The following is a 27,674-nucleotide window of genomic DNA, read 5'->3' as shown; positions in this document are numbered from 1 at the left end:
AATGGATAACGTCTTTGAAAGAATACTTTCTCCATTATATTTCAATAAAATAATTGCAAATTTTTTTAAAATTTTTTTTTAAAATTTGAAATTATCAAAACAAATGCAACCGATATTGTATTGTGAGGTTTGCTTTCACACATCACAAATTTTGTGAGCATTTAAGCTTTTGAAATCACGTCAGCATACGGAAAACTTTACAAATAACAAAAACCTCACAATAGTGAGGGTGGCGATTTTTGTAAGAGATATTTTATAAGTTTATATAATTTGAATTGAATCTGGCAGTTTCCACCTTATTGATATAATATCTGTATATTTAATTTGTTATGTATACATTTATTGAAATTCACTGCGATGGTGTAACATCGTTTGTAACTATGGCTTTATCGATTTAAGTCATTCTCAATATTAATGTCTCATTATTTTCAACTGTGAATGAATTTTGGTAGTAAAAAGAAGCATTGCTTTATGTTGAAAATATTTAGTTTTGTATTTCTTTAAGATTAATTGTAAAACCAGACGGAAAGTAAATACGTAGACATTGTTCCGGCAAGTGCCGGTCAGTTTTATTATCAGTAAATGACAAACATTTCTTACGACAGGACATAAAAAATGGGGACAGAAAAAAACGAAGTTGTTGCGGAATCAAGTGAAGATAATAGTGGAATTGCGCACACAGGAAACGGAAGAATTTCAAATTCCCTATTTGTAAGGTACAAATGTAATTACGTTGCATGGACACTAATGACTATTAGTGCACCTTTCACCAATAACATAATAGCGACTGATAACATCATCGCCTAATTTGTAATCTTAGATAAGGTTATGCTATTACTTCATACGTTAAGATGTGTTGAATAATATTTTATGGTTTTATGATTAACATTACCAGACCGAACGCTTCTCCTGGTTACTGGCTGTGTTTGCTACTTCCACTTGCCTTTGCATCAAACTTAATACATGAAAACAAATGCAATACGCAAATTTCCACGCAACCCATGCTCACAATTGCCGCAGTCGGTATGAGCATAGATACCCTCTGCTTGTTTCTATATATGTTCTGCAAGACGGGTTTGCTGCTGAAACTATTTATTTCATTTGTACCTGGCTTTATTACCACAATATTATACAAAGTTTTATTGCAACAGTCATGGAGCTATGGACTATTTTGGGGCTTTATCATAACCTTCATTTATCAGAAGTCTTATATTCGTGTGCTACGTGGATTACCTGGTTGTTTTAGTTTTGGAGAGGCATCTATACTCGTTCAGGGGTTGATGCTTTTCCTATTAAATGTAATTTTAAAGTTTTTCACTTTATTGCTGAAAACTGAAAACAGGAGTACTTTTGAAGATCTAAATATTATAATGATGGTTTGTAAATAAAAATATAACGGGGTGTATTTTTAACATTTGATTTTTTTGACAGTGTGCACTAACCTATCTTCTTGCGATCTGTGGGTTACTAACAGCTGCCAAAGTTCTACGTGGGCCTACCTACTTTTATGCTTTAATGTTTATTTTAGTTATAGGCGTAACATCCACTCCTATTACGGATCCAGTGCCTATAATTTTCTTATTGAATTTTATATTACAAGACCAAGTCAGGGTAAGTAAATATAATTTTGCAATACGAAATTTGGGGTAATTTTGGATTTACAGGTATACATAGTTGTTTTCTACGTAATAATGGTGTTGTTGACATTTTTGACTGTGTGGTGGCAAATTGGCAATGAGGAAAAAGCTTCCACAAGAATACGAAAAATATTTCATGTCCTTATTGTCCTTGTGTTCATACCTGGAATAATTTATCAATGTAGTTTTCTATATATTGCTACTGGAGTAGCTTTGGCAATTTTTACTGTGTTTGAACTAATTCGTGTTTGCAACATACCGCCTTTGGCTATACCTTTGCGCAGAGCATTTGCATCATTCTCCGACGAGAAAGATGCTGGTTTACTCGCTTTAACACCTTTCTGTCTGCTTATTGGCTGTTCCATACCTCTTTGGATAAGCTCTTGCCCTTGTGGAGAAAATGAGTATACGAATGACAATTCCCGATTACTTTCAATTTTAGCTGGAGTTCTGACAATTGGATTCGGCGATACTGCTGCCAGTGTGGTTGGTTCGAAATTTGGTCGCATTAAGTGGCGTAGTAAGTATTTATAATTTATTCAATAAATTTGTAATACTATTTTAACATAATTTATTTCGTAGGCTCGAAAAAATCTTTGGAAGGCACTTTAGCATTTATGGTGATGACTTTTTTGGCAACAATGTTTTTAAACTATTTTGGTTACACTAAATTGTCAGCTATGAAGTGGTTTAGCACATCAATAGCAATATTAACAACTTCTTTAGTTGAGGCGCATACAGATCAAATCGATAATTTAACCCTTCCCCTAATATTTTATATAATTGTGAATATATTTTAAGATTAATTACCGTCTTGACTGAAAAGTACATAGAATTTATTTTAGTTAGGTATAAAACTTTTAAATATGTATTTTATAAAAACCAAAAGGAAACTGAAACTGTTTTTAGATAAGAAAGTTTTAGTCAAATAAACTGAAAAGTCAAAATTTTGCAAAGAAAATTATTTTTTCGTATGAACTAATACAGTACTTTGTATATACATATACGGTTTTAAATTGATCGTATGTCATGTATACCCCACCATAATAACTTTTTTTCCAGCCTTTTTCTCTCTATTCCCTATACGGGTAATGTAGTAGATGTCATGAATTCAAAACATTAATGTTCGAAGCAGAAACTGTATCGGGTTTGGGGATCACTAAAACTAATTTTATCAGTTTTGTTATCAGAATCAAAGCAAGAATATAGTCGTTAACAGATTTAATAATAAGAAAAATATAAGAATAGAACAGAAAATGGTATAATTCTTGAGTTAATGGAAAATAATTCATATATTTTAAGGAATTTACAAAACGTAATTTAACACGATAAAAAATGCATCTTTATTTATTCGATAATGTAATATAAATCTGTAAAATAAGCAAGTAAATACATACAAGAATACAAGTAAACGCAACTAAAATTCACTTACGATTCCCCTCGGACATCTAGGGGATTACTACGATATCTTAAAATCTGTCTTTTAATCTTTTCGTTGCTTTCTTACTTCAATTAAATAAGAGATAAAATTGCGGAACTCAGTTTAATACAATTGCTTTCATATTTATTGATTTGGAAATTTTATCATAGTAGCAGCGGATTGGTGTGGTTTGTTCGTAAACACGAAATCCAATCAGATCCTGTGACACCGTTGAAAACCAGAATTGGGTTGCAATTCTGACAACCAAGCAAATCTCTCTTGGACACTACTGCACTCCTGATAATGATTATGGATTTTTATTTGACTTTATACCATATAGGAACGAATTTTCTTAAACTACTCTAATTTGGTAAAATCAGTCATTAATTTACCTCAGAACTCATATATTAATCCAACTAACTTTATGATTTCTGTCCCACTTTTCGATAATATTGTGGAATATACCATATAACTTATTAAATTATTTATGGGAACATAATATTTTAGACAAAATGTTAGTTCTTTCTAAAAATTGTAAAAATCAGTCCACATTCACAATTGCGTCGAGTAACGGTTTGATTTAATTTGCAACCTTACTCATTTTTTCTCGTTTTATACGTTTACGTACCGTTGTCTTTTAATAATATGTAAATGTAGTCGTTATAGTTTTCAGTTTGCAGGAAATTAAACTTACATAATTCTACTTAAAACGTTTATTTGAAATTTCTATGGCAACGCTGGAATAGCTTTTAAAATGTGGATAGGATGGATAAGACTATGCTTTCAATTAAATGGATTTGAAGGCGATGGTGATTGGAGTAAAGTGATACCGCATCCGAACTGCTCGTAGGAAAGCATGGTTGCATCTAGAAATAAAATTTGTATATCTATATTTGACACCGACATATCTTCCATTTGATTCCAAAGAAGAGCTTTGACAATTTGCAAGCTAAGTTTCCAATTTCTAAAAACGTTCAGTAGTTCTAGTGGAAAATGAATTTTTTTTATTTTAAACAATTTTATATGCAATGAGCCACATCATAAAATCTACCAATATAAAAATTGTATATTCTTCGCTGACAAAGTTGAGATGATGGATTACCGAAAACATTGTTGCAGTGAGAAAAACAATATCAAGATTTGTTATTTGTAATTTTTAATATTTTCTATAGATAAAAAATAGTTTTTTTTTCAGTATTTATTAAATTATAAAGAATAATGTGATTTTTAGTTATAAACATTTAATATTGGTAATACAATTTTTATAATGTTAAACAAAATATAAAAAAAAAATAAAATCTTATATCTAATATAGAGTGATTTTCTCTTTTATGTCATTATTATTTATGTTTCATTACGAAGAAAGTATTAGAAATATGTAAAAGGTATATGAAATATATGTCTTAAGTACAAAATATAAATTGGAAAACTGTATGCAAACAGGCAATTATGAAATTGTGTTATTTTTAAGAATTAGCGCCCATTGCCTGCTTCAAAAGCACAAAAATTCCTTATACTGAAGTTGAACAATTACTCCGCATTCGTTTTACTCTTAAAGTTAATTTTTATAACAAATAATGGTAAGGCGAACATTAAAAGTTTCAAATAAAACAATTGTCGCATACTATCGACTAATTACGATGCAATAAGAGAGACTGTAATATTAAGAGGCAACACAAGATGTTTTTCAAATTTAAAAATTAACAGTACATATGAATACATAACTGTTGGACGTGGAGTTATATTGATTTGAACGACAGATAAATAAATGGCACATTGCAGAGCATAACAACAAAATATATTTTATATGATATGGGGCGACAACTTGAAGACATATATGTGTGTATATGTACGTACGTCTTTAGAAACACTTAGAGAATACATAACGTTTTCAAGCTAGAAATATATTAATTCCAGTTAAGATTAATAATGTAACGTTATATTCGGATACTGAGTTCGTTCAATTTCATGTAAACCATGATTCAATTACATAAAGTTGTGTCGATAGCCCAAAACACCAATTTTCCATTGGAATTGTATCCATAATGTCAAAATCAGCTGTTTTGTTTTTATAATTCAAAAATATATTTTTCAAAGATTTTAATCAATGAAAATACTTTTTTTGAGTGATAACTGAATACGAATAGATTGTAAATAACACAAAATCATCAAAATGTAAAAAAGAAAATTCATGGGAAAACAAAGAACTTTCTATAATTGAATCATTATGAAAACTTGGATATTTTCATATTTTTATACTTATGTACATATGACATTTGCATATGCATATACATTGCAAGAACGGCGACAAGTAGATATATAAAGTTTATATGAATAAGGATTTTGCTGTAGATAATAGTACATTACAGAGCAAGTGTGTATGTATATGTATGGATCATCGTCACTGAAATTAAAAAGGCACTCAACACTCCTTTAAATCTGTTTTCTTTTATGCATATAAATACTATTTATAAACCTCCGAAAATGCATGGGAAATATAATGAAAAAAATGACGATTGATATGATTTTATTCTGGCCTTCCCACATGTCAATATCGTATGTGCATATGTAGACATATTTTGCTGGATAGATCAATGTATAATTACAGCTGAATTTTTATTTTGAATTCCTTTGGAGTTGTGCCATCTCTCTTATTATACGAAATTTTATAAAATGGCATTCAGAAATGCTTCAATAAGTTGCATGATATCTCTGCTAATAAATTTATTTTATGAACAGTGTAGGCAATTCATTAACAGTATCATATTAGCTTGCCACTCAATGGAGGTTTTTGACAAATTCTTCAAATTCTCACAGCTTAAAGGTATTTGTAAAGTATTTTAACAACTGATAAGATGTGGTGCAAGAGTTCCTAATATTCACATACGTAGTTTCATGTTATTAAAGAAGCTATTCCAAGAAGATAAAGAAACGATGGTATTTTCAATATTTACTATCCTCACCATGCTCAGATATATGCAATAGTAGTATATGTTAGATTTGACCAATTTAAGTATTTGGAAAATCGCAATGCGCTGAACGACTGTACACTGTGTGTACTGAGTACATACTGTATGAAATAAATGTTATAATTCCCGTGTTACCATTTTTTATTACTTTATTTTTATCTTAATCTTATAAATGCAATTTTCCGTAATTACTCGAATACTCGTTTGTAGGCTCAGTTGAATCATCAATTTCGTAGGTGTATAAAATGTTTATGTAATTATGTTAAGTTAGGGTATGCATGCTCGTAAATTGTACGTCAATGCTTAAAAGGAAATGTATAAAATGACGTTGCGTATAAAAAGTGTACAAATGTTTCTAATCGTTAATCAATTCATATTTCGATGTGTTTATTCATATTTCCGAATTGATGTGTTGTGTGTGAGAGTGAATGCTCTTTTCCAATACGTTTTACATTTTAGTTGCTGCTAACAATAGTCGGCAGATAATGGAGTGTTTGATTTTAACAAAAATACAAATTTCTTTCGTATATTAATTCAATTAAAAAATTAACTTCCAATTAATACATTAATTGCCCGAGTCTTCTCCATCTAATGATTCATCTTGCACCGAGGAACTATCATCGCCCCGTTTCGACGATGATGGTGTGCCAGTCAAGCGGCTCGAACTTAAACCAATACCTCCACCAGCTCGCCTGCAAAGAAAATAAAGCATTATAAAAAGAGATCAGATGAGAGAAGGAATATTAACACCAACACTTTTGCATGCTCAATACAAAACAGATCCAAAAGATTTGGTTCTTCTTTCAGAAAATTATGATTCATACAAATAATGTACAAATGTTTACTTTGGTCTGCCGGGAATGATTCCTGTGGCATGCGGGATAAGTTATTGTGTGTTATATTGTGCGTTATCAAACAAAAATAGCATGCTTCGATTCAATAACGCTGACAGTTATAATACTTTTTTAGAATCGACATATTTTTATTACGAAAAAGGTATGGGTATATACATTTTAGTACAAATCTTCTATGATAATGTTGTCACTTTAGACTGCAGATGAAAATAACCTAAAACTTTTTATATGTGGGATTTATAACCAAAACTTCGAAGAAAAGCAATCAACATTTTCCTAATACATTTTTCCTCTTGTTATCGTAATTAGAATGATGTAGACAACATAAATGGATAAAGAAGTGCTGACCTCAATAATCTTTATTTCTGAAAAAAATGTTAGTGAGGAAAGTACGTTGCATACGTTACGCCAAAATTTTTATATTTAGTCTGATTACATTAAAACAAAACACAATATATGTATGTATGTCAATAATTCTATTCTCTATGGTTGATTATTTGAATCACTTTCAAGATATTCAAAAACGAAATATAAGCTTTTTTGAGATGAGGGATATGTAAGTTCATTTCAGTATTTGAGTTGGCTTGTGATATCTGTGGATAGGGTCAAATAATCTAAAATACGTGCGAGAACTCAGAAAGGCAAAACAAATTAGACGCCCTTACATTTTAAACTTTTCCTCATTTTAAACATTTTTAACCGCCGCTTTACAAGCCTTCACAATTCATTATAAGTGAAGCGTCCTTCTTAGGTGAATAGGCTTTAGCCTTTTCCGTTTCTGCCACTTGCATCGATCTATAGTTTGGCATTCAAATGGCATTTTTAATTTTATTTTAAATTGTTTAAGCATAATCATCAATGAGCATGAGAAATAACTATAAATTAAAGCTTAGAAATAAAAATGGTTGTAATAGGTGAAAAATATACATATATTGATATGATTTCTCTGAATATTTATTATTTATATTGTATTTTTCTGGAACTATGTTTTATTAATTTTTTCTCTTACCTTAATTTTGTTTTTAGAGAGTTAATCTCTCTGTTCATTGCTTCTTGACTTTCAATCATATCCTCACATTCGCGTTGATATTTGCGCTTTTGCGTTTTTTCCTTCTGCAATTCCTCTTCGGTTTCGTCAAGATTTCGCTTAAGTAGCTTCATGCGGCTGTTAAGCTATATTAAGAATAATTTGATTAGTATAATTCGTAACTAATTGTCACATTTACAAGAACGTACTTTATCGATTTGCTCCTTGTATTGATCAGCATGGCGACGTTCATCTTCAATATTCATTGTTAGCTCTTTAACCTTCTTATCCATTTTGCGATTGGCTTTCTGTTGCAAGAGGCGTTCTTTTCCTTCATTTTCTAACTGCTCTTCAAGATTGGCTATTTTCGCTTCCAGCGTTGCGATTGTAGCCTTTACTTTAGTGCGCTGTGCCGTCTCAATCTCGGTTAATTTGGCTTTAAGTTCTTTGTTTTGGCGCTCAAGTAATGCACGAGTATTTTCGTTCTTTTGAGAATTCGATTTTTCATTTGCCAACTCAGTCGAAAGTTGCTCAATGGATAACTGCGCCTTACGACTACGATCTAATAGCAATTCTGAATTAGATTGTTCTTCTTCCAATTCTTCTTCCAACGTAGCGATTCGAGCCTCTAATCGACGTTTTTCATCAATCATAAGTGAACCTTTGCTGGCGTTATTTGCAATTTCTTCGGCGAGTTCATCACGTTCGGTTTCGGCAGAACGACGAGCTCTTTCGGAGCTTGCTAAATCTTCTGTTAATTGGAGTAGCTCCGCCTCCAAAGCTTTAACTTTACGTTCAGCTTCTTTACTTGCAGCTTGTAACTCTTCTTTCGCTGCCTTGGCCTCCTCAGCATCGCGCAAAGCATCCTTAACTTGGGCTTGAAGTTTTTTAGCATGTTTCAACGCGTCCTCTTTAACCTTGTTATGCATTTCCATTGTTGTTTCCATCTCTTTTAAATCCCCTTCTAGTTTCTTCTTTGCTGCAACAGCAGCAGTGCGCTGTTTTCGTTCCTCATCTAACTCGGCCTCCAAGTCACGTATTTGTTTAATAAGACCACGGCGCTTCTCTTCCGCCTGTTCTTCCTTTGCTTGTAAATCTCGCTCGAATTGTGAACGCAATGCTTGCATATTCACTTCCAGGCGCAACTTGGCATCTTCGGTCAATTGTAAATCATCTTCAAGTTCTTCATTTTGGGCCTTCAATTCAGCCAGTTGGGACTCCAATGCACGTTTGGCTTTTTCTAACTCATGTACGTTTTTATCCGCAGTACCTTGCGAATTTGCCAAATCATCGAGCTCGTTCTGAAGCACTTTTCTTTTGTTTTCTAAATCTTCGATTTTATCGTAAGCTTCATCTAATTCACGAGTTAGTGAAAGCACCTTTGTTTCTTTTTCCCGGGCTTCACGCTCTGCGGTGTCACGCTCTTGAGCTATTTGCTCCGAAATGGCTTTTTCCTCCGCAAGTATTTTATCGAAATTCTTTTGTTTCTTCTCCAGGTCAAGCACCTGTCAAAAACAAAAGCAAAAACTAAATACATTTTCGAACATTCAAAAATTCAAATATCAATACCTTTGTACGTTGTGCTTCCAATTCAATGGTTGTGTCCTCCAGTTCCGACTGTATCTTCTTTTTACTTTTGTCTAAACGATCATTTTGAGCTATCAATTCTTTAACTTGTCTTTCCTGCGCTTCAAGCTCTTTATTCAAACGTTTTTTGCCCTCCTCTAATTCCTTAGCCAGATCGGCATCCTCTTCTGCCTTTTTCTTAATATCCTGCATTTGTGCGGTTAACTCGGCCAATTTTCTTTCATAGTTACGCTTCGACTCTTCATCCTCTTCTAGTTGTTCCTGCAATGCCTCCTTTTCTGATTCTAATTGCCTCAGTTTTGAGCTCAACGATAACTTTTGCCGCGTCTCTTCCTCAAGTAATTGTTGCGCCTCTGTGAGTAGAGATTCCATATTACTAGCAGATTTTATAGCAGTCGATGCTTTCAATTCAGCTTCTTCCAACTGATTCGTTATATTTTCTGCCTCCTGTTGCAGTTTTGTGCATTTCTCTTGCAGTTCCGATCGGGCACGTTCGATTTCAGCTAGTTTTACCTACACATTATTAACATTTATCAATTAGGTATATTGTACAGTACATATATACAAACAAACATACATATGAATGTAGAGCAAATAATATTATTATGTGATTAATACACAAATTTAACAGAAATTCAACTAATTTTTATATAACATCAAGTAGTCCGATCAGTCTAAACCTTCAAAGCGAACGGTAAATTTTATCATAAAATTACCTCAGGCAAAAATTGTAGAACATAAAATTACCTATGAAATTGTTTTTTACTCATATCTTAATGATGGTTTAAAGGGTTTTAGCTGACATTTTTTGTGAAGAAGAATATGTTTTAAAGAATGTAGATGCTCTAATTGTGAAATCGAGATTTTATGCAAACACAATTTATGTAGCTATAATTTTAAATTGAAACTGCAAGCACTGCTAAGAAGACGACACGACGAATATTATTGGAAATGCCATAAAGGTAGTCTATAAACCACAAAACTCGGAGCTGAGAAACTGGATACGTCCAGTTTGGTTAACATGATAACATTGCAATATGGATATAGGTATGTCATTGTAACACCGAGCGACAATTTTACATACATAAATACATACGAGGTGTGTTCAGAAATAATATCGAGGTTTGGAGAGTACAATTGTAATTTTTTGATTACGTCGATATATACTACATGCCCTTGAAGTACGATACAATTTTCGGCAGTATTCATTGCTTACTTTGCCTATAGTAGCCGCTAAGATTAGACGTGTTCCTATGAACTTGCGATTTTCGTTTGTTAAAAGCTCCCACTTCGTTATTTGGTCGTAAATTTTTGGCCAAAAACAATACAGTGACTATGCACCAGTCTCCATATTCACCAGACATGGCTCTGTGTGACCTATTTCCTAAAATAAAGAGAAACTAAAGGCTTCTCCAAAAATCGGGTTTGAGAAATGGCATAAGTGCTTAATTTCGAATGGGGATTATTTGGATGGCGTTCACATTAAAACAGACGTATGAATAAATATTTTGCTTCATAAAACTAAAATGCCCGAGATTTTTTTAGCACACCTCGTATATACTCATACTATATACATATATGGCCTAAATATACACATACAAATTCAAATGTTATACCTGAAGTTCAGCAATTTGCGATTCCGCTTGTTTTCTTCGGCGATCATTTTCTTGACGTGAACTATTAACGCTACGCAATTCGGTAGCCAAATCTGCATTTTCCGCCTCTAAAGTGCCCTTCGATTTTTCCAGCACTGCTTTTGCTTTGCGCAGGTTTTCTAATTGATCATTAATAGCATTCAGTTCTTGTGAATGTTTGTGCCGCATTTCAGATAAAAAGGATTCATGGTTGACTGCCTCATCTTCTAGTGATTTCTTCAGAGTGGCCAGTTCTTGTTCCCGCTTTGAACGTAACTCTTGTTGAGCTACAAGTGGGAAAGAAAAGCACGACATTCAATTCAATTGTATAATTAAAAAATATATTCAGAAAATATACGTATATGTACATATATGCATATAAAAATAAATACCTTAAATATTTCTATTTTAGAACAAATAGTTATGTGAACAGCTTTTATTGATCAAAATTTCAAAGGTACCTTGTGCCTCATTCGTTATAAGAGATTTTGTTTACTCACCAGCTGTTGTATCCAAAGAATCTAGAAGTTCGTTTTTCAGTGCCTCCAGCTCCTCGCCTAAATCTCGGCGTATTTTCTCTGCCTTCGCTCTTGCAGCCTTTTCGGCTTCCAAGTCTTCCTGAATTTCCGCCAATTGTGATTCTAATTCGCGCTGCGCCTTTTGCGCAGTGGCTTTCGCTGCAGATTCCTCGTCGATACGCATTAGGGTTTGCGTCAACTCCTCTTCACGTTTCACCAATTGCGTTTGCATATCCTCCACTTGAATACGACGCTCATTTAATTGCTCTTTCAAGTCGGCCACTTCGGTTTCAATCTTACGCTTGGAACGATCGGATTCTTGCCGCTGTTGCTGGTCTTTATGTAATCGTTCTTCTAATTCAGCTATTGTAGCTTCATGCTTAGCTTTTAATTTACTTAAGTGCTTTGCTTTCTCCTCTTCCTCCGCCAATGTTTGAGAAAGGTCATTGGCACGTTCCTCTAGTATTTTCTTCTCTTTTAACAACTTCTGATTTTGATCATCAGTAACAGCCAAATCTTCTTCGTACTTCTTGATTTTAGCGTCTAACTGTACCTTTTCTAGTTGTAATTTCTGCCGAGCCGCCTCTTCTTCTTCCAATTGTTCTTCGAGATCTTGAATATTCAGCTCTAACTTCTTCTTCTCTGCTCCGAGTGCAAGTGACCTTTCTTCTTCCTCTTCAATACGCGCTTCCAATTCTTGCATCATATCCTCTAACTCTTGCTTGCGAGCCATCAAACGGGAACGTGACTCTTCTGCTTCAGCACAAAGTTCAATTTCAGCTTGTAATTGTTCAGCTAATGTGGTCTTTTCCTCCAGAGCTTGTTGATATTTACGTTCATACTCCTGTGTGCTTTTCGCCAAAACATCTAGTTTTTCACGCACCTGTTTAAGCTCATCTTCTTTTTGTACTAGTTTTTCCTCTTGTTTAGTTACTTCTAACAAGGGCTTCACTTTTGTGTACAGGCGCCACCACTGCCAGTTGCGTAACTTCAGATATGCGGCACAATTTCGTTGTATTATACGAATTGCGTTTAACTGCTGTAGACGTTTTTGGTAATTGCGACGTGCTAGATAGCCACGACAGAACGCTTGGAAGTTCACAATTAAATCGGTGATCTTGTAATCACGTTCTTCTTCCAGATGAGCCAATACGCCTGCTCGGAAAAAGATTTTCGATTGACCAACCCTAAACAGGTTCGTGTCCAATTCTAAAGCTTGAATCATTTTCTCGCATGCTTTCTTCCCGTCCATAAAGCCTTTGGGTATAACGTTCGGCGTAAGTAGCTCATAGCGTTGCCGGAACTCTTGGAAGGGAATGCGATTGGGGAAGCCCTGACGACAAATACGAATACCTTCCAATACACCATTGCAGCGTAACTGATCTAAAACCAAAGGCGCATCTATTTTGCCAGCACGCTTTTCATGATTTGGAATAATGCAACGGACAAAGTTTGGATTTGTATTTCGTAAGGTATCCATTAGTTTGGCAAGTTGTTCTTTGTACAAATGTGATACAGTTCGGAACATTCCCTTACGGGTGCGGGCACCAAATTGAGTGTCGGTTAATGCTTGTTGAGCCATACCCACAATTTCAGCGTCCTTCCAAATATTCACAACAAAAGGATCCTGCGATGCTTGCAACAGCGAAACAATATTTTCATTCAACGGATCCATATTCTTCATTAGCCATTTGGCAGCCGAGTAATCAACCTTGCCAGCATAGTGAACAATAGCAAAGTCAGCTATGCCTCGAAAATCTGTTTTCAAGAATTTCGGATGCATGGAATGTGCTGATACAAGTTTGTCAACAAACGTTTTGTCTGTGGCCTTTGGAAACCAACATTCTTCGTCCAATAATGCCATTATACCGCCAGGTTTATCAATTAAATCAATCGTTGGTTGCAGATCTAATCCAAAGTCAATAAATTTCCATTCAATACCCTCCCGTTGATATTCCTCCTGTTCCAAAATGAACATCGTGTGATTGAAGAGTTGTTGCAATTTTTCATTGGTATAATTAATGCAAAGCTGTTCGAATGAATTCAATTCGAATATCTCGAAACCAGCCATATCAAGTATACCTATAAAAGATGCACCCTGGCGTTTGGTACGATCCAACGACCGGTTAATACGGTTTACCAACCATTTGAACATACGTTCGTAGCAGGCTTTGGCAATAGCTTCCACAGCAAATTCTACTTGCTCTTTCGTTTGCGCTTTTGTAACGAAATCACGGCCCACCTTAATACGGGGTGTTAGGAAGGCTCTTGTCATATCGGTTACACTTAAACCAAGTAAATGAGCAATCTTTTGAGCCACAGTGTTATCTGGAAGCGTTGCTTGATCATTATTACGCTCTTGTCGGAATTTCATACACCCAAATAACAGTACAGCACTAACTATGCGGAATATAGAATTGAAGTCTTCGCTGGTCATTCCCATGATGTTCATAGACTTAACTGTTGCCTGAAATTCAGCAAAATCATCCACACCAGGCACAGGTAGGCTTCCATTTGAAAGAAACGGATATGATTTGATATCGTCGAGTATGAACTTTTCTCGTTGTTCCGGCGATGCACCGGCAAGTAATTGATAAAATATGTGGAAAGTTCGTTCATCCTTCGCTTGGCGAATTGCACGAGATTTTTCCAACAGGTAAGTTTCAATATTCGCACCCGAAATGTAACCCGACGCATCGAAGTTTATACGTATAAATTTACCCTAAATATGGTAAACAAAAAGTCATTAAAACTGCATAACAATTTTTATAATTAAAAAATAATAATAATAATAAAAATAGACAAATATAATAAAAATTGTCCAGAATTAATAAGTGGTGGTCAACCTGCCTACGAATTAATTAGCAACCGAAAAACGATTGTTTCGTCCTCTACGATATACATATTTTTAATTTTGATCAATTATTTAGTTCGAGCAAATTAAATAAAAAAATGTTGATATTGATAATTAATATTTAAGTCCTTTCATATATACAAGTTTCAGTAGTACAATTATGTTTTATTTTTTAAATCGATACTTACAAAACGAGATGAATTGTCGTTTTTTACAGTCTTCGCATTTCCAAAAGCTTCCAAAATGGGATTAGCTTGCAAAAGTTGTTGTTCCAGTTCACCCTGTGTAATAAATCATTTTCATTAGTTTATTATTTACGATAATTAAGTCAGACCAAATTACTTGACGATCTTTCGAATATAAACTATTTATAAAATTAAGGCAATATATTGAAAAATAAAAATTATATTGATGACTTGAATGGATGAATTTAAGTATGTCGGCGTGTAAATATTCCTTGTCCTCCCTCATTTGGGAATATGGTATGGACAAAAGCTTAAATCTCCAAAATTAGTTTTCTTCGTTATTTTGTGACATATCTGATACGTCCATGCATGTCTTCAATATAATTATTCAAAAAATAAACATTCACTGAACCGTGCATATAAAAATTATCTAATGTTAACTACAGTTTTTGGGTGTTCTCGTTGTACATTTGCAGAGAAACAAACTACTTATCACAATTAAAAAAGAACAAAATATTTAGTATTAAATATGAAGATTCAATTAAAAATGGAACTATAATTTTTACAAAACCATCCTGAAATATTTGTGTACTTACATATGTACATATGCATATGTAGGTGCTTACATAAGTGTATAATATCCGTATGAGTGCTTTGTATTTACATATTTATATAAATCAGCACAAAACTACCATAATGGTCTACTTGCAACAGATGTATTGATATAACAACTACGAAAATACCTTCGACATCATACATCGGCATCCAATATTTTCTTTCAACTTGGGAACTTCTTTTCGAGTTTCATTCTTAATACAAACAGAATCTGATACACCATGAACATGACATTTGATTTTATAACTTTTCTTCGCATTAACTTGCAAATTCTGTAAAATTGGAATAATTGGCTTTAATTTCATGAATATATTCAATGCCAATTAAAAAGTGGAGTTCGAAAAGTAAGTACGAGTATGTCTGTCTTGTTCAGGATAGTGTAATGTGAATTGCATTTGTTTAATTACATTCTGCCTTTCTATTTGTTTAATAAAAAATATTATAGGAGTGCTCCATTTATTAAAGACTTTCGTTTTATGTTAAGGACGTGGACGTAGTAATATTTATGGATGAAATTTTGCAGAGTACAACTGGGCTTTTCAGTATAATAAACAATATTTAGAGGACACCGTAATAAAGACGGTTCAGTTAGGAGTTGATCATGAATATGAATATTATATTGTACGAAATATATATAATCTGTTGTAGCCTAAAGAAAAACAGTGCACCTATAACAACAATAATAAATAACAACACATTGGCATCAAACTGTAGCTACCAAAAAGCCAAATAAAATAAATACATTTTACAAAATTACATTCTCAATCTTGGATAGTCATAAAAAAGCTTACTCAAGTAAAAATGATATAGGCAAATCTTATGGCATTATGGTACTTTACCGCAAACGTTTCCGCATTATTACTCTAAAATTCATATTTAGTTGTACACGTGATTTTATCGGGACGAATCATTTAGTGGATTCGATGAACGCCGAAATGGTAAAAGCGTTAAATAGCATAGCATATAGCGAAAATAACAATAGTCGTCATCAATATGTTAGAATAATTAATTATTATTGATTTGGGTAAAATATTATAAATGCATTCTGACCAAAAAAAATCGAAAATCGCAACAACTTAAAGAAGAAATGAGGGCTTAAAATCATCGTCAATTTTAACAAAGAAAACCAATGAAGTATAATGTAACGACTTTCGAGAGAATTCTGAATCCTAAGGGATTTTATTAAACAATTTTAATGAAAAGCAATAAACGCTTTTTTAATTTAATAAATAGCGATCAAGAGTTCCAATTACGTAGATCTGACTGTCGCGGGAACGGATACATTTTATATATAGTATTGTCCTATTGTATGTTTGTAAAAACCCGAAATAGTATCTTCACAATGCTCAAAGGTTAATATTTTGAGCAGCCGCTCTTTAAAAATACATATATATATATATGTATGTATATGTATGTAAGTTGCATACAAAATTTGCATGTAATAAAATATTGAAATATGAAACACGCCGATTATTTAGGTCAGAGCGCAGGATTGAAAACGGAACCAAACAAATATATAAATATAAGTAACAAAATGCGCCAACACAGGAAATTTTGTAAAAAAATAAGTCATTAGTTATCTCTACCTAACATATATACAGTTATTAACAACTTTTAGCACAAGTAACATTAAGTTGTTTCCAAACTAAAACCTTAAGGATTATGTTAAATGAAAGCATAAATAATTATAACGAAATAAAAGAGAATTATAAGAACAATAACGCAGAATCAGAATAATAATAGCTCTTAGTGATATGGGAAAAATGGGTTGGTTGCAGATACTTACAATAATCAAAGCCGGATGAGGTCCCTTTTTGGCAGAAATTGTTGAGGTAATTATTTGTTTGGGTTGATTGTTGGTAATCGGTCGGTTGTTTGGACATTTCGTGGTGTTAGTGATTGTGGTATCGTTTTAAAGTTATTATTTGTTGGTGAATAAAGGTGTACAAACGTTAATAGTAGATTGCAGTGTGTGGGTGTAATAATTTATTTTCAAATATATATTTTCCATTTTGATGCGATTTTATTATTTTTTCAATATTTACATTATTTTGATTATTCATTTAAATAAAATCGGCGCATAAAGTGTTCGAATAGTAGACATCAAACCAATCAATTATACAACATAGTAGTGGTAGTGGGTAGTAAGTAGAGCAGTTGAAGAGAAAACATGAAATAAAAATATAAAAAATATCACAAATTAAATATAAAATTAAGTCCTAATAACTTTTACATACTTATGTGTTTAACAAGAAAAAACTATTTTAATATTCATATTAAACACCTAATATTCTGGTAATAGTTTTATTTTAAAATACATATTTAGTTATTTCTGTACTTCGACGTAATATCATTGTATCTATTATTACATATGTATGCACATATACAATTAGGGGTTTCACATAGTCTCATTAAGTTATAAGTTATAACGATCCGAAAACATAGCGTTCAGAGTTGTATTTGCGTAAACTTATTTTAGTATACAATCCAACAACAAGTTTTTTAAACTAGTATAAAAATTTATGATTTTATGATTTTACGACGATTATTTTACGATTTTTGACTCGTTGTGAGTACCCCAAATGTATGTTTATAAAATTACACTGCTATAGCCGATTTTAAACAAGATATACATATATTCAAAAAAATTTGCAGAGCTTCACTTTAAAATAGAGAATCGAGTGTAAATGAAGAGGTTTGACACGGCATGCACATCGGCGTATGGTTTTAAAAAGTCATAATTTTTTAGAATTTTACCAGGTCGGATTTGATCCGGCAATCCATAGGTTGGTAGTCACACACACAACGCTCTAGGTTGTCATACAGACGTGTTCGAAACAATAAGAACAACCAAAGTGAACATACGTTTCCGACGGTGACAACGACAGCAGCCAATAAGCCAATAAAGCATATTTTCAAAGTTAAAATAATTTAATCCTTATATGGTAATCAATAGACAGATAGGCATATGTACATACATATTCATTTATGTACATGTATGATCATTTCGATGTACACATATCAAAACCCATTTGACTTTATTACAAATGTATGTACATATGTAAATAATAAGTATATGAATGTATGTATATGTTGGCACACTTGTGCACACGCTAGCATTTATGGAATCAATTTAATTACTTCAAAATCTTTAGAAGAATTTCTTAACGAAATTTTGGTTGCCTTAAAAGGAAACTTCTCCGCTCGAAAACATGCCAAATTCCATATTTGTACAAAATCGTATAAAATAAGTTTAGATATAAACCAAACGTATATATCAAACTGTATACATACATATTTATATACATATATGTAATGTGTAATTATGTTTAAATACGTTTATTGGAAGTGATTAATACTTATTCGGTTGTATTTCTATTTCATACGGGCAAAAAATAAAAATAGCAACAATGTCATGATCGAATATATGTAAGCGCATGCACTTGATTGAGATACATACATACATACATATGTATGTACATATTTATAATATATACATACATATCTATACAAATGAGCATGCGGCAAAACTTTTACTTTAAAGTGCTGCTGTTTTCAATTTCTACTTTAACACTTCGTCAAAGCATATGATTTCACGTTCCTATATCTCATTTGAATCGATCCAATTGATGTAGCAAATTTATCAATGGTGGACAGTTGGAAGAAGTATCTACACACATATGTACATAACGCACCAGCATAAGTGGAATAGCCGAAATTTTAAAATGTGGCTCCTACATACTTATATCATAAAACATCATTGCTCTTTATTTTATTTTGAAAGCACAGCGTTTATATTTATAAAAGGGTTAAAAAATGAAATATCGTTTCTCTCAACATTTTTTAAATGTTTAAAGATATGGAACCCAGTCCTCAGTATGTATGAATTTTCGCTAATCACAAATTCATGCTTCCATTTTGCATTTAGCTGTATACATACATACATACATATATACCGACTAATTGCATATTTTTGTACATACATATATTTGTGTAAGTTTGTACATGCATAAATATACTTTTCAATATTTGTATAAACTTAGGACTTTAGCATTCCATATTAGATGACACGGTTCACCTTAAATGGAGCTAAAAGCCGCAGTCGAGGTTGCAACACGTTTGAGAGCTAGATATTCTATTCAAAGAGCGCGATCTCAGCCTGTGCACCATTTCTTTATTAACATTACGCCATATAGCCCTGCACACTCTGCCCCATTCTTCATTTGTACATTCGATTTTATTTATTTTTTACTTTTTGATTCGTGGTTTGTTTTCAACTGTCTTTCGTCTTTTTTACTTTTACGGATATTTCTGTTTCTTTGTTTATTTACTGAACTGATGAGTCACCACATAAGTATTTTCGCTCTGAATTGCCAACGAAAAGGTTTTTAATCATTTCACTTCAGATAATTTTTTAGCATAATAAGTTAATGTTTGCTTTTACTCGTTTTTTCTGATAATCATAATAATGAATACAATTTCATTACTCATAAACGTACATATACTATTATACATACTTATATGTATGTATATGCATGTAGTACACCACATGGCATTTTACATACATACTTAAGTATGTAGATACACATACATACATGTATCATAAAAATTTGCTTATATGTATACATATGTACATGTAAACAATCAATTGGCAAAATGTTTAAGTTCAAATAATGAAAACTTAAATGACGCTTTCGAAATTTATATTTTTTTATTTAAGAAGGGTTTGGGAAAAGAAAAGTTTTTTTTACATACATATTATACATTCATAATTAATCCACTTAAGTGTCAAATGCAGTATTTAGAACTCGATCATTCAAATTTATAGACTTACCGCTCCCGAGCCTTTTGGTTTTGAAGCCGCTACATAAGCCAAATACTGTATCACTTTTTTTGTATTTTCGGTTTTACCAGCACCAGATTCACCAGTACATAAAATCGATTGGTCTTCACGATCTACAAAATTATATAAAAGATTATTTAATAAACATTAAGAAATGGGCGGTACCTGTAAGAAATATGTATGTATATATTTAATTGTTACGAATAAATTCATTATACTCCATTACAAATTTTGAGAACATTAACGTTCCAAAACTAAAATTATATTTAAGCAATAGTTGAAAATTGAGTATTGAAAATGTATATGTAATGTAAAAACCCACCACCGCCTGGTGCGGATTGTGGGAGGCAGCTCCATTAAATCTACTTTTCCACTTCATTTTCCTATCTTTATCTTACTATATAGTTTAACTGTAAATTTGAGAAAATGTTTACTACATAGATCTAGTAGGCACTGAGAAATGAATTATTTTCTATCAAATTGGATTCAACACTGTTCAGTCATAGCCGCGTTTTGGTTGTATATTTCAAAAGTTGTGCAAAATGCCAAATAATCAGAAGAAATTAATGGGTGACCTAAAAACTCCCATTTTGGCATTAGATTCTTCATCTTGATCTTCTCAGCAAATAGCACCTAGAATTGGTTGTATCTAGCTATTCAATTGACAACAGGTCATGTGAATTAACGAAAGCAAATTTAATTTCCAGGTTCCAGGATAATTGTGTTGTAAAGAAAATTAAGTTTTCCTCCTTTTCTTACCATGTTTTAGAACTTATGTATATACCTTGTTGATGGAGTGGTCAACAATTGTTTATTCCCCGCAACTGATACGGATAATGCTTTTCAGGATGGCTCAGCGCCAAGCCATTGTGCAAAATGGCTAAGTTTAGATTAAGAGCAAATCATGTATAAAACTTCTATATAATATTGGGGTACATGATCTTATTCAGCTCGAATTTTAAGGTTTACTTGGTCAATACATTTAGCTATCTATGGATTCAACGCTTAGATTGGCCTGGAAACTCGCCCGATTTAAGCCCTACTGAGCACTTATGGTACATAGTGAAGTATAAAGTTGCTACAAGTCAACAAATAAAAATCAATTGATAAAGATTTTAGAACTGGTATGGTCGCGTTACAAGGAAACCAATTGAGGTCCTAGCGAGTTCCATGCCTTCAAAAATGAAGGCAAATTTTGAGGCTAAAGAAGGCACGAATCGTTACTAGAAGAGCCTATTGAGAATTTTGTTGTGAACATTGCTTTCTTTTAATTAATCATAAATGTACATTTTTGTTAATTTTTTTTAAATTAATTGGTTATTCTTTATATAAAACTACTCCTTATAAAACTGGCTATTTCCTGTAAATACATTATGTGGCCAAACAAATAAAAATGGTCCTAATATTGTAACTTTATAAACAAATTTCTAAGTGATCTTATTTCAATTATGTTAGGTGGAACGCTTTTATTGTCTACAAGGGTATGTAAATTTATTCATAACCTATCTCCGGATATACGAAGGCCAAGTCACGCAGGTGCTACTTTTCTCATTTCGGCATTTCAATTACACTTTTTTTTTTTAAACCTGTTAACCCATAAAACCATATTATGCATTAACTTTTGCTCTGAATAAAATCTTTGTAAGGACACAAGGAACAAAAAAATGTATTAGAAAGTCCTTTGTTATCATATAAATAAATATTATGACGGAAAAAATACCCCGTTCGACTGTGGTAAATATTTAATTAAAAAATCTTGAAATTACTTTTAGGAATAAATCATACCAATTTTCAAGACATCAATGCCGAACGGTCTAATATCAGTAACATATGAAAATTGCCCCAGAATTTGGTGAAATCCGCGTTTGAATCATTCATCGTAAAAACCAACTCCAGTTTTTTTTCGTGCTCTGCAATTATCTTGAAAAATTGTTGCAAAATCAACCATAACACTATATACAAGAATAGCAAAGAGTTATTTAAAAATCCTACTGTCAAAATTAAACTACATTTTAATGAATAATTTTTTGGTTAAAATGCTTGCTATTGTCACGACGTCTGACTTGATGGAAATGCCCGTTCGTAAGTATACTATATGGGTGGTATTTGATATTTGAAACTTTTCACGATTAGATTTTGTATTAAACACTATGGTGGATTAAGGAATTTAATTATAGTTTTTCTTTGCAATTCCTTAATACATACATACATACACATGTGATATAAATAAGTATGTATGTACATATGTAATATGATGACCGAATAAACGGTTGTTTCTACCATAACCGTTCAGTGTTGTGAATCATTTGAGGAATTTAAGTAGCAGAAAGAAATCGATTTCTTTCTTTTACTCAGGCCACTTTGCTATCAAAGGTTTCGAATGTTTAACCAAAAACCAGTTTCAGCAGTTGCGTTTGAATTTACATACGAAAAACATCTGAATATAAAAATCCAAGTGCAAATAAAGATAGCTAACCGGCTCGGTGCCTCCAACTGATTTGTCACCGTGTGATTCATAAATTTACGCTTAAAAATGTTCAATATGACCATCGAATGCCTTTTTTGTAAAACACTAAGTATACTTATCAAAATTGCGGGTTACTTAAGTATATAGTATGTATGTATGTACATGCGGCATATACACAAGTAAATAATATGTATGTATGTATACCCAAACATACCAACATACTTAAATAGGAGTCACTCTTGTGTTTTTTGCCGAACATTCGTCATATAAGTACATATGTATATGAAAACATTGCATGAACAATTCTCCGAAAAAAGCATACATGAACTAGTGCAAAGCAAATGGAGCTTAGGGCTTTATCTAAAACGAATACTTCAAGCAAAGATATCGTATCGTATCACTGAAATAGTAATTCTTTTAAAATAGTATGACAACGTCTTGTTTATTTATTCCTCTACAATAACAATATTAAGTAGCTGTCCAGCAAGCCACGGCTACGAACCTCCAATGCATTGAAAAAATTAACGCGGAAACCAACACATACACACCGTGCTATTCATGAGGCCTTTGTGTAGGTGAAAGATGAACGATCTCACTTACACAAGAATTTTGGTTAGAATTGTCAATTGGGCCTTAAGAAACTCTTGGAAACTTTAACAGAAATATCTGGTAGTGGTGTTGAATAATTAGCTGATGACTTAACCGATAGCTGTCTTGCAGGGTATGTTTTCAAATAACGGTTTATGTAATAAATAATTTCCACCACAACTAATCTTTTAATATATGTAACTTCTTTTCAGGAATAGAAGTCATATACATATGTATGAACATATATACACATTTGGTGCGATGATGTCAGAGTTTATGAACGTTGGTAAATTCGTGAAAGGATTTATTTATACATTCATGAACATTATCGGACAAAACATTTGCAACTGAAATATGATAATGAAAATACTGCCGATTACACCGCCCGTGATTGCCGGATACCAACTATTTTAATTTTATTTCAAATATTGGAAGTTTTCTAGGCTAAACTAAACCCCTTTATTAAAAATAAACTTTTTATTTGTTTAATGTAAACAAAACAAGTAAGAAAGGGTTACGGCGGGTGCAACCGAACACAACAACTTGCAAGAATCAAAGCCAGGGAAATGCTTTAAGGTGTAAACACACATATCATTATAAGAAAAGGATTATCCCTTCATTTCAGTTATACATATCACATATTGATCAACATTTTCGATCAAAATACATACATACTTATATGTATGTAGGTATCGAGGGTTTAAATATTCGGTACCTAGGGGCTTGTATAGTTTTTATTGGATTTAAAGAATTTTTGGTCATAAGGTGGCACTAAAGACATTATTCGTGCAAAGTTGTATCTCGTTATAATAATTGCTTCTTGATTTGTGTACTGTGAATCAAGTGGAATTTTAAATTGTGCTACTTGTATATGTGCAATTTGACATAAGAATGTAAGAAAAATGCAAGGTAACAAATTTTTGTGGAAATCGGTTGGTCGGGTCCCGAGGTTTGGGATTTCACCGAAAAGTAGGCTGTGCCATGCCCATCGTCCAATTTTTACACCGGCTCCCATAAAGCTCTCTTATACCATCTTGGTGGTAACATTTAATGTCTCTGGCGTATTTAATTATTAATTTATCGCGCTTTTAGTAGTACTGTTATATGGGGAGTGAGCGGGGTTATCATCGGGTTCATCCATTTTCACACTGTCGGTAGAAGTTCTTATAAGATTTGTACTCAGCAAATTTGGTTGTTGTAGCTTAAGTGATTTAGGAGATATGTACATTAAACTTATTAGAGGACGTGGCCACTTCATCACAAAAATTTTGCCCACTAGTGCCCCTTGCTACTACGATCCCCTGTACCAAATTATAGTTTTATATCTTAATTTAGTCCATAGTTACGGCACTTTATAGGTTTTCGTTGATGATTGGCGATTTCTGATTAATACGAACTTTTAAGACGTTAGTTTCATCATCATTTTTACTCAAGTCACAGCTTTTTTTCAACTTTTTGGTCATGCTCATCATTTATATACACATATGTATGTATGTATATACCAATATCTATCTCTCGTTTTATATGTCGACATTAATATTTATGAGACTGGTTCCAAGAATTGATAAAAATCTTTTAGACAAAACAATTGTATTATTTTTATTGAAAATAAGAAGAAAGTCTTAGTATTTTGTGGCAAACCCATTACATTCAATAAGTGATTTGCATCGCCGCGATATTGAAGCTATAAGATTATCCACTATCGTTTGGGGTATATTTCTCAATGAAAAACAGATAAGCATTTGCCACATTTCAGCGATCAACAATCTTTTTTGTGTGATTTACCATAAATTTTCTATGGGGTTAAAATAAAAAGTTCCTCTCGACTTACCGATGAATGGTGCCATTTATACGATGAAGTGACCCCAAACCAGAAGCAGAAAGCATTCCCAGACTATAACATCCAAAAATTATGCTCAGTAATTGTTTCAATCAATATAAACTCAATTCAATTATGTACATCAAGTAATGAAGGAATAAGTGCGGGTGCAACCGAAAATTGTATACCCTTGCAACTTGCAGCAATCAAAGCCAGGGAAATTCCTTAAGGTATAAAATGTCAACAAGAGGATCGGAATCCAAACAATTTTATATATTAATACATACATATACTATATAGAAGATATAAAGTGGGGGATTGCAGGATAAGGACTGGTGTACCACAGGACAGCATTATAGGTCCAAGTCTAAACATCATATATACAGCAGATCTTCCAACAGCTAATAATGAATTGACTTCAACTTTTGCGGATGACACAGCTTTAGTGAGCCGTAACAAATGCCACATTATGGCATCAAGAATATTAGTGGAGCACTTAAGTTTTGTCGAAGCATGGCTAGCCAACTATAATTAATTTTTTAATAAAGTTGATTTTATTTAATAATGCAAAGTAGAAATTTTATTCGAAATGGCCATCTTTTGCTTTCACAAAAACCCTCAAATGATTCGGCCATTGATCAATAGCAGCACGCACAATTTTTGTTGGTATTGATAACGCTACTCGAACTAAAGATTGAAGATGACCTAGTTGCCCGACATTAGGCTTTTATGTGGATATCGTCGTAAATAAGTTTATATATTGATCTGGTCGATATTACTATTTTCCTTGGCATAATTTTCATCAAATGTAGATGGTTCGCCAATTAAGAAAAAGAAGTAGATGATTCGGAAACGCGATTGCTATTACAAAAATATTGAAAAGTAACAGAGTAATAAGCTGTCTTCGGTTGTCAAAAAAAAGTTCCCCAACTGCTGACATGATTCCGGCCGTATGAGTAGCTGATACAAAAAAATTCAAAAAGGTTATTAAAGTTGAATGTATTTCCTATACAATGACCCACGATTATTTGAAATTATCAAAAATTAACAAAATGGCGTAGTTCCGAAAAAAACGTCGTTTTTTTCATGCCAAATTGACAATTTTCAACCAATCAAAAAAATCGTAGGTCATTGTATAGTAAATATATTCAAGAATACTCAATTTCAATTTGAAGTCGATTGGTCAATTTCTCGTTGAGTTATGATGTCAGCAATTTTGAAAAATGTCGTTTCGAGAAATAAGCGATTAAAGTTGAAATCAACTATCCGCTTTAACCCTACGAGCGATCGCTCTTTAGAACGCTGCCATTCAAAAGGATATTTTTGAATATGAACTATCGAAAAAGCAAAAAAAAAAAAAAAAAAAAATATTTTTTGAAATTGTATAGCCCCTTAAGTTTTTTGAGAAGATCATAATTTTCCCTTAAGCTTTTTCCACACTTACGTATGTAAAGCAATTCCTTTAGCTCCTCACTACATTATTAATAAAAGAAAGGAAATACTGAGCTGACCTCTGTTGACCTTTGACCTTTGCTCTCTAATATTTATTGATATTTTTTCATCAAATTATTTGGAATGGTTTACCTTGTAGCATAGATCTATAGGCGGTGTCGGTTATTGCAAAAACATGGGGAGGCACTTCATGCCTTTTTATACCCTTATACCGTTCCATTATCTTCTCGGTATAGATTGGCAATTTTTTGTAAGGGTTCACAACAACACAGAATAGGCCCGAGTAAGTCTGTAAAAGAAAATATATGATAAAAATTAATAATATTCAAGATAAAGGAAACGAATAAGAATAAGGAAAAAAGGAAGAAACATGATTAACTTAAGTTAAGTAAAAAACGAATAAATTTATGCATATGTACGATAGATAAATGTTACAGTAAGTGTTTTAAAAGGAAACCTTATCACAATTTCTTATATTATATATTTATTTATTTTAAACTCTTGCTCACAAACACATACATACATATGTACGGGATATTATTTCTTCAGTTAAGCAAAAAAAAAACTTTTGTGCGTTTTTAAGTAAACATTCGTATACCAACAACGCATGGAGTTAAAACAATCTAATATTGTTAAGTTACATACATATGTACTGCCTTACTCTCATACCGGAAAAATTATGCGAAGATTTTAAGGTTTTGGAATTGCCGTCTACAAAATAACGTATTTTACTCGATGAAAAGTTCGTTTTCATTTTAAAAGTAATTCGGATGGACTACACAGAAAAAATAATGTCGCCAAATACCTAGATATCAGTGCAGTCTACCAATAGATGTTAATAATACGGTGAACGTCTACACCAAAGTTTTTTTCTCAAAATAAACCCAGTGATTCAATACGTGATCAAGTTAGGAAATATAAAACAATTTATCAAAGCGTTAGACGTGGAAGAATATTGTCTCAATTACATTTGTAGAAAATTTTCGAAGCTTGGGAAAAGTTGAAAAGTTCACTATTTGCTAGTCCTAAAAAAACGGCGATTCAAGAAAGATACAGAAGTTTTCAAGGTTATGAATGTTCTGGAAATTGAAGCTTGGAAGGTTTGTGTTGAGCAAAACTTATAAAACCATTGATAAAACTGTGGTATATCCAAAATCAATCTTATATCAAAAAAAAAAAAAACCACTGGAGACCAGTGAAATTGA

At 32.6% G+C, this 27,674-nt stretch overlaps 2 protein-coding genes across 14 annotated transcripts in view; one reads left to right on the top strand and one right to left on the bottom strand.

Annotated features, from left to right (window-relative positions):
• The first annotated feature begins 425 nt into the window (after positions 1 to 425).
• LOC126757239 (dolichol kinase) lies at positions 426 to 5,886 on the top strand. 3 transcript variants are annotated; one of them, XM_050470984.1, is made up of 6 exons: positions 426 to 529; positions 606 to 716; positions 896 to 1,376; positions 1,432 to 1,611; positions 1,665 to 2,157; positions 2,220 to 5,886. In XM_050470984.1, exons 2-6 carry the CDS (start codon positions 616 to 618, stop codon positions 2,435 to 2,437), a joined length of 1,473 nt encoding a protein of 490 aa, XP_050326941.1. In that variant the 5' UTR covers positions 426 to 529; positions 606 to 615; the 3' UTR covers positions 2,438 to 5,886. The 3 variants fall into 3 exon arrangements, with proteins under 3 accessions (XP_050326941.1, XP_050326940.1, XP_050326942.1); XM_050470983.1 differs by having other exon boundaries at positions 441 to 716; XM_050470985.1 differs by lacking the exon at positions 426 to 529 and having other exon boundaries at positions 623 to 825.
• A 271-nt stretch (positions 5,887 to 6,157) lies between these two features.
• Positions 6,158 to 27,674, bottom strand: part of LOC126757233 (myosin heavy chain, non-muscle) — a 39,060-nt gene continuing 17,543 nt past the window's right edge. For 8 of the 11 annotated variants that reach the window (XM_050470966.1, XM_050470965.1, XM_050470964.1 and 5 more), the window contains exons 4-14: positions 26,602 to 26,758; positions 20,135 to 20,256; positions 17,087 to 17,110; positions 16,140 to 16,163; positions 14,689 to 14,781; positions 11,629 to 14,368; positions 11,111 to 11,415; positions 9,477 to 10,007; positions 8,117 to 9,412; positions 7,890 to 8,053; positions 6,158 to 6,718 (exon numbers count right to left, since the gene is read on the bottom strand). In XM_050470966.1, coding sequence (XP_050326923.1) covers positions 6,592 to 6,718; positions 7,890 to 8,053; positions 8,117 to 9,412; positions 9,477 to 10,007; positions 11,111 to 11,415; positions 11,629 to 14,368; positions 14,689 to 14,781; positions 16,140 to 16,163; positions 17,087 to 17,110; positions 20,135 to 20,256; positions 26,602 to 26,758 — 5,583 coding nt within the window. In that variant the 3' untranslated portion in view covers positions 6,158 to 6,591. Of the gene's footprint in view, positions 6,719 to 7,545; positions 7,676 to 7,889; positions 8,054 to 8,116; positions 9,413 to 9,476; positions 10,008 to 11,110; positions 11,416 to 11,628; positions 14,369 to 14,688; positions 14,782 to 15,428; positions 15,573 to 16,139; positions 16,164 to 17,086; positions 17,111 to 20,134; positions 20,257 to 26,601; positions 26,759 to 27,674 lie in introns of all 11 variants that reach the window. The other 3 variants (XM_050470973.1, XM_050470974.1, XM_050470972.1) reach the window with 3 other exon arrangements.

The sequence above is a fragment of the Bactrocera neohumeralis genome, chromosome 4, assembly GCF_024586455.1.
Source record: "Bactrocera neohumeralis isolate Rockhampton chromosome 4, APGP_CSIRO_Bneo_wtdbg2-racon-allhic-juicebox.fasta_v2, whole genome shotgun sequence".
NCBI lineage: Eukaryota > Metazoa > Arthropoda > Insecta > Diptera > Tephritidae > Bactrocera > Bactrocera neohumeralis.
Note: the sequence above shows the minus strand (reverse complement) of the source record. Positions and strands in the feature narration are given on the sequence as shown.

Bases quoted from the DNA above. Each gene is read 5' to 3' on its own strand.
- LOC126757239 (XM_050470984.1), top strand. From the start codon at position 616: ATGGGGACAGAAAAAAACGAAGTTGTTGCGGAATCAAGTGAAGATAAT. The intron at 717-895 runs GTACAAATGTAA...TAACATTACCAG, and splicing joins TCAAATTCCCTATTTGTAAG to ACCGAACGCTTCTCCTGGTT. The intron at 1,612-1,664 runs GTAAGTAAATAT...TTGGATTTACAG, and splicing joins TATTACAAGACCAAGTCAGG to GTATACATAGTTGTTTTCTA.